Genomic DNA, 10,734 nt, shown 5'->3' with positions numbered 1-10,734 from the left:
CGTTATCATGTAGGCCTTATTAATTAAATATAAATAATGCAATGTGCCTTAAATGTATCTAATTATGTTTTTACATATGGCCAGCTGATTGGCTGTAATGCTCCCAGAGAGGAGTTGAAAATGTACACTGTAAAGTGCAGGAAAGACATTGAATCCAATGACTGGGTAATGATAATACTACAGTCGGTTTATAACTAATACAACGATTTGTTAGGATTATTGTAAGTAGTAGTAGTAGTTGTAGTAGTACATGTAGCATCATCGTCATTATTATTACTATTCGTATTGATATTACTATTATGTATTAACATCAGTGTTATGATACATGAATATATATGTATATACTCTCATTGGTGTATAGCTGTGCCTTGAATTGAATTTGTTTCGGTTACGAATAAGATCTTTATGAGGTTGCGATATGTTATGGGTGTTTATATTGTCTACTCGTTTTCATTCTAGAGTTTTTAGATGTGTCATGAAAAACAAGAAACAAAATATTGTAAATTACTTGATTTAGTCGAGATGTTATATCACAGATTCTTTAAAAACGTCCTTTTGATGTTCGCATTCTATTCACACGACAATAACTTAGGGAGCAGATCACTATCGAACAGATAGATACATCAACAGCAGCGAATCGATTGGACTGCCTATTTTGGACTGTCCATATACATTATAATGACTGCTGGTGTGATCGGCTGTCCCTAAGTACTCCCTCACTCCCTCTCTCAACACCTTTTTAATGTATTGCCTGCTCATTTTAGTAAAAAATAAGGTACAAATTTACTTCCCTGTATCCAATCATATAAGAATTGTAATTCATATGGGTACAGTGCATATCTTTCAGGGGTGAAAAACAACATGGAACACTCAAAATGTCAAATGTGTGTGGTTTAGTCACCAAGCTGGTGTTTTTATATCTCCGGAGATTAATTTGGTTTAATTTGTGGAGAATTTAAACGGTTATTAGGACTTTTGTTACGGATGATGTCAATGATAACAAATAATAATAATACTTATGATAATAATAATGAAAATAATAGGCCCACTAATAATAACGGTATATTCTCGTCTTTTAAACAATAAATTGTCAATGTTTATACTCTCAATTGATATCCATTACATGTTGTTCCTTTGTGTTTGGGTAATAAATATATTTTCCTCTTTTATAATGCACGCAAACAAGACGATTCTCCATACACGAACAGTAAACAGTGAATGAATAAGAGAAAGAGCACGAGTGAGGAAGAGGGTCTAAGATATTATTTTTTGATTTATTTGGATTGGTCACTATTTATACATGTATCCGTTCTCCATTTATTACCACAAATTATTTCACCGGGGCCTACAGCTTTACAAGCTTGCTTTCATGAAGGTCCGCCATAATTATCTCTCAGTTAAATCAGTACTATATATTGGCCACTTATCTCCATGTTATTTATTATGTATCATTGATTGTTATTTCATTACAATGAAAAAAATACTAGTACTTTATTTTGAAATGTATTTTTAACATGAGAAATATGGAAATGAAATTAAGAAAGCTCCTCTTATAAAAAAAAACAAAAACATTTGACTTAACGTGTCCTCTACGATCAGGTGATATGGAACTCACCTTCAACTTGCCTTGAGACCCAGAAGAGTAGGAACAAGGGAAGACAAGTTAATCATGGTTTCAATTCGTACGAGTGACGATCAAGTATTTGTAACTGTCAAATGCATATTAATTCAATGTTATTGGCCTTCCTATCTCTCTCTCTCTCTCTCTCTCTCTCTCTCTCTCCCTATCCCTATCCAATATATATAATTCTCTCTCTCTCTCTCCTTCCTATCCACTATCATTCTCTCTCTTTCTCTCTCTCTCTCTCTCTCTCCCTATCCCTATCCAATATATATAATTATCTCTCTCTCTCTCTTTCCTATCCACTATCATTCTCTCACTTTCTCTCTCTCTCCCTCTCTCTACCATCTTCCCCTCATCTTAACCATCTCTCTCTCTCTCTCTCTCTCCCTCCCCACCATATCTCGTTCTTCAACATCTCTCTCTTTCTCTCCTTTCTATCTCTCTTTCGATCTCTCCCTCTCTTCATATATCTTCTCTATATTTCGTCTTCATTCTTTCTGTATCTGCTTTCCTCTTCACCATCTAGACCCCCCCCCCCCCCTCCCCCTCCTTCCCCCTTTCTCTCAATCTATTTATCTTTCTATTGATATCGTGGAGATTTTAAATCTCTTCCATACAAGTTATGCTGATAACATTCATGAAGTCATGTACGTACAGATGGGATGGAGTGGAGGGGTTCGGGGTTTCGAACACTCCCGCCAGCCTGATATAATTGCATGTCTATAGAGCAGATATTCTTTCAAGGAGCAATTGAAATATCTAGCACAGACTAATGCTATACAGAATTTTGATCAAGAATTCGAGAAAAGCATATCAATGCGGACAGTAGCTAGCATGACTAGAATTTAAAAAAAAATATATAATTAAACAAAACAAAAAATCACCACCGCTTTATTAGAGGCCTAAAAGAATGGGGGAAGGGGTGATGTCAATGCCATTAATATTTTGACAAACTACAAATTGTTTCACTACAACGTTGATTATCATGTTTAAAAATGCTCAAATTGGACGGAGACACCCCATCCTCTTCATTTCTCGCTCCGTACATCCATAGTTGTGACCTTTTCGTCTAAACTGTGAAAAACTCAGGTACACATTAATTTCGCTGTAAATGATTTTATTTTCCTTTGACACAGCGTCTTACACTGAAAAGGTGAACTATCTTACAACAATGTGAAAGTTTGTGTGAAGTATTAAAAATGCTATTAAAAACAAGCAAATTTTGTTGTGACTGGCATAATTTACAGAAATGTACATATATGTATACAGTGCGTCCCAGAAAAAACGAAACCGAAAATTATCGATGTTTTATCATAACTTAGTCACATTTATAATTAATAAATGACACATATTTGGAAAGCTTAGACCCTCCTCTTTCATTTGATGCAACTCATATGATGCATAGTTCACTCATGAGTGATTGAAATTAATTTGAAGAGAGGAAATCAAAAGGTCTTATGGCGGACGGTATCTGAATTTCAAAGAGTAAATCACATTTCTAGAAAGTTGAGATTCTGCTCTTTCATATGACGTTTCAATCAGGAAAATGAGCAAGGAATAACAAAGTTCTGTTTGTTTAAAGTAGTGCTTGAATTTCCATAATTGTATTAATCGAACTCGTTTCACTGGCTGCCTGCCGTAGCAACAAACGGAATTTACAAAAGACATAACTCCGTTTCTTTGATAATCAGCCGAAGACGAAAAACTTCATGCACGGGTGATTGTCAAAGAACCTTTTGCTGATTTAGATTGTAAATAATGATAAGAATGTTAATTACATGAATAAACAGATCCTCAATCTTAAGATTTTACATGTAAACGATGTTGTAAGATCTGTAACATAATGGTAATACAGCAGAATTATATTGCGTTCGTTTATGTGCATTACGTGAAAGGATGTACTAGCAGAAGATATACAAGAGCAGGGGAAGGTATGTGGCTCATGAAAGTGAGAGTGATAAAGCGAATGGAGTAGAGAGAGAGAGAGGATGGGAGAAAAGGGGAGGTACAAAGAGAGAAAGGAAGAGAGAGAGAGATATGGAGAGAGAGTGAGAGCAGGGAATGGAATGATCATAATTAAATAAACATATTATTCCTTATTACATGTAATACATGAATGACAATTAAGAGAGTCAGATTTCGGCGAGACAACAATAATCATCATACCAGTACACGCTACAGGAGAGAAAAGGGAAGGTTAAAAGAAAAAAAGAAGGATAGAAGTTTGAAGAGAGAGAAAGAGGGAGAGAGAGATGGGTCGTTTGTTGTGAATGTCGAGTATGCCGAGGACAGTCAATGACCCGATGCTGGTTGGTTAATTGTCCATGTACAGAAATAATTTGGGTCACATTGTTTTAAAGTCGTTTCAAAATTACAGTAAGTTCATTGGCTGCATAATATATCTCTTTCAAAAAGTGTTTGAACTAACCATAACAATCCCATTTTCATTCAAATTGTATTTAAAATGTCTTGATTTGTAACTGTCCCTTATCACCTGCACATGTAGGTAATGAGAGACCTTTGGTGCTGACGTAATAAATCATTGTTATCTTATTATTCAGTAACATCATGCCCACAATTTTGTTACCAAATAAAGAGAAGAAGTTACTGAAGAGAATACAAAACTTTCTGTATGTGTAACATTTTTCATGTTTATGTAAATGTAAGGGTCTCCAATTCCCTGTACCTACCCTACTCCTCCACATTATGATACATTAAGTGAAATTTAGCCATCAAAATCTTTGACGAAATTGGGATCCCAACACTTTGATTGCCAATTATCTAACCGATTTTCTAACAGATTTTAATTTCAATGTATAGCGTTAACGGAAAAAATAACAACAACATCAACACCAACTACTACTACTACTACTACTACTACTACTACTACTACCAATACACAGTAAAAACGCTGTTTAAAAAAGTGATGTTCACTTACAGTTGTACACTATCTTAAACAACAGTTGAACAAATTGTAAACAATGTTGCTCGAAACGAAAATAATTTTTTTAAACATTCGTTGTTTAAAATTTAATGACTGCTATATTTACTATACGAGAGCTTTTAGACAGTGTTGTTTACATATGACGTCAAGTGTCTCGTGCCAGTAAAGTGCGCGCTGGCTAAAAGCTTTATTTCACATTGTTATGTTTAGAAACAGGTTCCTTGAAACTAACATGCAATTGAAATTAACATGCCACTTAGAAATGCAGTGCAGCTGTTCAGGCACAGCTCATTGTTATTCATATTAGATGCATACACACAATGCAAGTATATGAAAGGGTCTTCTGTTGACTACACATATTGATACATATGTAAAAGCACATGGACATTGAGTCTGGATTAAACTACCAAAGCAACCACACGTGTTTCTGCAGGCTCCATTTTGTTTGTCTCTATACTTAATATTTAGCTTAATAGTTTTTACTTTCCAACCCACAACACAACACACATCATGGCCGACCAAGCTACCGACGCGCTTCTAAGTGACTGGGGATTCAATGGCTTAATTGAAATCACTTTTCTATTAACCAATTTGAAGTTTTTAACTTATAGCGTAAGTTCACAGTAACAATTTTCAGTATCTGTACGCAAATGTCAGAATATAGGTAGACTTAAAATCGTCGCGTCATGCAGTGTGGCACTGATCGCGCACTCGGTTATAACGTGTGCTAAATTCCTTGCCATAGAGATTGCATGCATTCCTATATATGCAGTTTATACGTGCGTGCATGCGCGCTCATGCAAAATGGGCACTGTTTTGGCGTTAATTCATGAATTGCAGAATTACCCTACCGTATTGTTAGTCTTCATATACCTATATAGAGACCCAGAAGTAGTGGTGCACTTATTCAGAGTATCAAACCCAAATTATACCCCATTATACAACCCTTTTGTTGTAAACAACCCCCACTGAACAAGAGCTCCTTTTTAAACAACTTTCTTTAAACAACCCAGTTGGTGTAAACAACCCCCCACTGAACAACAACTCCTTTTTAAACGGCTTTTTTTTAAACAACCCAGTTGGTGTAAACAATCCCCACTGAACAACAGCTCCTTTTTAAACAATTTTCTTTAAACAACCCAGTTGGTGTAAACAACCTCCCCCCCCCCCCCCCCCTGAACAACAGCCCCTATTTAAACAACTTTCTTTAAACAACCCAGTTGGTGTAACCAATCCCCACTGAACAACAGCTCCGTTTTAAACAACCGTCTTTAAACAACATCGGTTGTTTAAATTGTGATTTTAAACAAGTTGTTCAAAATGTTGATCAACTAAGTGTTTAAACTTTTAACAACTCGAGTTGCTTAACATTTTAAACAACTCTTAGATCAGGTCACCCGTTAATCAAGAGTTGTTTAAAATTTTAAACAACTTGTTCACAAAAATTTTAACTGTGTACTGCTACTACTGCTACTACTACTACTACTACTACTAATACTACAATACTACTACTACTAATACTACTAGTACTGATGTTGTTGCTGCCATGCGCCAAAAAGAGAGAGAGAATAAAAAAGAGAAAGGGAAAGAGGAGAGAAGGGAAGAAAGAAGAGGAAGCAGAAAAGAAAAGGGTGAAAGAAGGAGAATCGGAGGCCGAAAGGGTCTTCCCCCCCCCCCAGCAAAAAAAAAGAGAGAAGGAAGGAAGGGAAGGGAAAGGGAAGAGGAGAGAAAGGGAAAGGGGAAAAAAGAGGAAGAAGAAAGGTGGGAGAGATCAGTGGCCCTTTCTCCCCCCCCCCCCCCCCCTCTGTAAAAAGAGAGAGGGGAAAGAAAGAGAAAGGGAAAGAAAATATAGAGGAAGAAGAAAAGAAAAGGGGGACAATAAGGACAGATTATTTGCGATTTTTATCGCTTCTAATATCATCATTGTACTATAATTATACAAATGTATTTATTTATTTGTTTGTTTATTCCTGCTTGATAACAATAATATGAATATAAACTCGCAACAAATTCAATTGCAGAAGAAAACTATTTTGCAGGCAGAGAGAAACGCGAAAATGATCATGCATTTGCATGTAAGTGTATCATTAGAATTATTCATATTGTTTTATCACATCTTGTAAAATAGTATGCATTTAAGCTTTCGGAACTTTTGTGTGTATTTGTATGAAAGAAAGCGTTTGGAACTTATAATGCGATGATGCAATTTCAGGTGCAATTAACTGCAGTTGCACCCCCCCCCCCCCCCCAATAAAATTTAAGCATGGTGTATTTCTGATTGGATAATACTTCTTTATGCGTTTGTTGGAAAATGACATATTCCGAAATTTGCAGTCAGTCAAGAAATATGCTTATTTAGGGGCCATAATTTAATGCTTAAAACCCCTAAGCTTACGGGGACTCTGCCCCCTGGACCCCACGCCATTATTAACGACCTACCAGTGTCACAAATAAGGTATCAAAGTATGTTCATCTGACCCCCCCCCCCCCCCCCCCACTCAGTGTGATTTAGGGCACGCATATGCGTGTTCGCTCCTTTTGAAAACACCCCCTAAGTCCGGTGTGTAAAGTAATTTTTGTGTATGTACGAGCCGGACTTTGGTGCGTGAAAAGTACCCCTTTACCGGACATTTTGGTAACACGCATGCGGTCATTCCGACCCCGGAGTGGGGGGGGGGGCGGGATCTGACCGTAGTTAAATGCTTATAACCCCTAAGCTTCCGGGGGCTCTACCCCCTGGACGCTAGGACCCTAAGGCGGGGCCCTGGATGCTCATCTGACCGTAACTTCATGCTTAAAACCCTTAAGCTTTCGGGGCTCCGCCCCTTGACCCCCCGCCGGGTCTTGGGCTTAAAATCCACGCTACGCTCTACTTGATCGTAAACACTTTAGCCTCCTCCCACCCACTTTAAGAAACGTTCAGCAGGGCCTGCATGGAAGAGTGGTGGTGGTGCGGATTTTTTTCTGCCCTCCCCCCCCCCCCAAACGATTTTGCTCATTACGCCACTGCTTTAGTGGTCACCATTACGTACTAACATTTGGCACGCACAATTTCAAATTTGGCCCCCCCCCCCCCCTAAGAAATCCTGGATCCGCGCTTGGTTGCTGCTACTACTACTACAACTTTAAATACATACTGTACTACTAAATTCTGCTACTACTAAAAACTGCTACTACAACTATACTACTAGTACTATTACTACAACTACTACTATCACTTTCATTACCGAAAACAGCACACGTACTTCTAGATTCCTGCACTACTCGTTTGGGATCAAATCATTCGTCCTTAGATTAATGGTCAGACTTTTGGTCAATTCATCCCAGAAATATTCTTGTCCTCTCACGTTCTCAGTCCAGTGAAGATAGGGTCTGCCATCACTGAGATACAACCGCGCCAAGAATGGCATTTCATCACCTGGGATGTCTTCGAGGAAAACCACGACTACGAACTCCGTCAGAGTGTCACTCACGTGGTCCATGGCCGTACGGAACTTGAGTATAAACCAGTGGTCGAGCACAGCAGCTCTGCTAAGCACTATGATGGTCTTGTAACTATGGCTCACCACGTAATCGACGGAATCTAAGTAATGCATACCCAACACAAGGTCTTCGTCACCAAAGACGTTCCTCTGAAACTGTGGAAGCCGTTCTTCGAGAGCTGGTCGGAGCTGTTCGCGAATCCATTCTTCGTCATCGTCATAGAAAATGATGTTCACGTCAAATTCGTAATCATTGTGGTCTCGAGCGTCTCGCATCTCTTTATAGCCCAGTGCGGCCAGTTTCAAGAGAAAGAGTTTGTACCTCAACTGCCATCGGTGGTGATACAACAGCACGCTGATTACAACCAAGCTAATGGATACGAGGGGAATCAGAGAGTAAAGACCATACTTTATTATACAGAGTTCATTTGGATCAAAGTCAAGCAGGGGTTTCTCACGAAGAGGCTCCAGAGATGCTGACGAACAGATAGTTTTGTCTTTGTTATTCAGGCGTATATTAGGTTCATTTAACCAATCAATAAGCCACTTTAGATCACAGTTACAATCAATTAGGTTCATTGATAGATCAAGTGAAGAAATAGAGAAAAATATCGGCTTGAAAGTGCTTTGATTAAGGCGTGTTAATCTATTGTTGGCCAATGAAAGATTTGTGAGTTTCCAGTTGTTTGAGAACATTATCTCCTCCAAGTACTCGATACGGTTTCCTTCCAAGTTGATACTTTGTATTTGACCCAACCCCGACAATACATCATCATGAATATGCTGGATGTTGTTTCCTTTCAAACTCAACGTCTCAAGCGATTCCAAGCCCGAGAAGACAAGAGGATATAGATTTGTAATATCGCAGTAGTCTAATTTTAGCTCTTGTAAAACAGAGAGTTTCCGGAATAAACCTGAAATTACTAAATGCAGGAATTCGAAGTCGTTACTACTCAAATCCAAATGATTAAGATGCAATAATCCATCGAAAAGAGACTCGTTTCTATATGCACTCCATATGTTCCATATGTCAAGCCCAGAGTCTTTCATGTCTAATTTAACTAGGGATTGTAAATGTTGAAACGATTTTCCTGGTAGCAAAGGAAGCGAATCTGAACGGAGAGAGTTTAGGGAAAGTGATCTTAATATTGGGGTGTACAATTTCAGAACAGTTAAACGACTTCCGGTCAAATTAATGCTTTGAATATTGTCAAGTCCCGAAAAGGCCGTCAGCTCAAAGACAGAAAGGAGTTCGTTCCGGCTCATGTCTAAGAAAGTTAAATTTCTTAAACCGCGAAATACAGATTCAGATATTTCTCTAAACAGATTACCGGATAAGTCAAACTCCGACAAGTCTACTGTCCAAATCTGATTGTGAGTATTTATTTGTCTTACTTTGTTGTCGTTGATTGCCAGTACTTTTAATGCATTCATGCCGTCGAAAAAATCTGGTTGAACTTCGTCTATGGGGAGTTTGTTATCACTGAACCTGAAGTTTCTGACTTTTGTCAAATTTGAGAAGACTAAAGGATGGAGGCTAGTCAGATTGTTGCCGTTGAATTCCAGAACAGAGAGAGAAGAATCGCTCAGAGGATCAAAGAAACCTTTAGGAAACGCACCAACAGAACAATACTCGATTTTAAGCAGTTTGATGTCTGATTTTGAAATTCCGAGGATGATGTTCGCCAACACCTCGTCACTAAAACGGTAGCCACCTAGCATCAAAGATCGAACATGTAGTGATGCGATCACATCAGGGTCTACTGATTTTATAGGGTTATATCTAAGATCTAGAGTATCAGTAAGGCACAGAAATGTGAAATCTTTTGCCGTAAGGTTGTGTAGTTTATTTCCTCTCATGTCTACAGTGTCGGCCATGCCACAAGAACTTAGATTAATGAAGGAAAGCTGGTTGAAGGAAAGATCTGCATAATATAGATGTGGAATCCACTTTAGAATGTCATTGGGGAGCGATGTCGTGTATAATGCCGCTAAATCGAGAATGGAAAGCTGTGAAGACATCATGAAGACTCCTGTCGCTGGAAGCACAAGACGCGGGTTAAAGGATAGATCCAGGTACATTAAGCCCATGAGGGGGTAAAAAGCGGCGGATTCTATCGCTCTTACATCGTTTAAAGAAATTTCCAAGGATTTAATTAGAGGGTATACTTCAAACGAGGAGTTCAAGAGTTTGGTGATATTGTTGTCAGACAAGACAAGCATCTCGGTATCCTCAGAAAGATTCTGGGGAACAGTGTCCAGGCCTTTATGGCTGCAAACAGCTTCTTTCAGTTCAAGGTTTTGATCGCATCCATGGAAAGATTTGTCCACGTCCAGTGTTAAGGATGGCATAGCCGAATCTACATCGTGTCGATGTAAAGATTGAAAGGACGAGCTGACGAGGAGACAAGCGACGAGCAATGGGTACAAAATTGAGCCGTTTGCCATGACTTCAATATATCACCTCAGAAAAAGGAAAGGTACACCTCCGTCAGATGATAATATATCGCTCTTGATTATATGCTAACACAAGCTCATAGAAGCACAAATTGTGATCCTTTGCTGCAGACGGTCAGCCTCGTTTTGAGCTGTGAAAAGGCACTCGGATTTCTTTTACCTAAAATATTGTGGTTATCATATTTTTAACTAGTAATTAAAACTAAAATTTAGGTTCGGGAAACAAT

General features: G+C 38.4%; 1 protein-coding gene across 1 annotated transcript; it reads right to left on the bottom strand.

Annotated features, from left to right (window-relative positions):
* Positions 1–7,769: 7,769 nt before the first annotated feature.
* On the bottom strand, positions 7,770–10,498 carry LOC115927856 (slit homolog 2 protein-like). Its single transcript, XM_030994135.1, has 2 exons — positions 9,446–10,498; positions 7,770–8,932 (listed from the first exon to the last, which is right to left on the bottom strand). The coding sequence occupies exons 1-2, from the start codon at positions 10,496–10,498 to the stop codon at positions 7,829–7,831; spliced, it is 2,157 nt and encodes a 718-aa protein (XP_030849995.1). The 3' UTR covers positions 7,770–7,828.
* Between the last annotated feature and the right edge of the window lie 236 nt (positions 10,499–10,734).

The sequence above is a fragment of the Strongylocentrotus purpuratus genome, unplaced genomic scaffold (genome assembly GCF_000002235.5).
Source record: "Strongylocentrotus purpuratus isolate Spur 01 unplaced genomic scaffold, Spur_5.0 spur5_scaffold_21, whole genome shotgun sequence".
Taxonomy (NCBI): Eukaryota; Metazoa; Echinodermata; class Echinoidea; order Camarodonta; family Strongylocentrotidae; genus Strongylocentrotus; species Strongylocentrotus purpuratus.
This window is presented reverse-complemented; position numbering and strand designations above follow the sequence as displayed.

Coding starts and splice junctions, on each gene's coding strand:
- LOC115927856 (XM_030994135.1), bottom strand. CDS start 10,498: ATGGCAAACGGCTCAATTTTGTACCCATTGCTCGTCGCTTGTCTCCTC. Junction 8,933..9,445: donor TGGCAATCAACGACAACAAA/GTAAGACAAATA, acceptor GTTTTACAAGAG/CTAAAATTAGACTACTGCGA.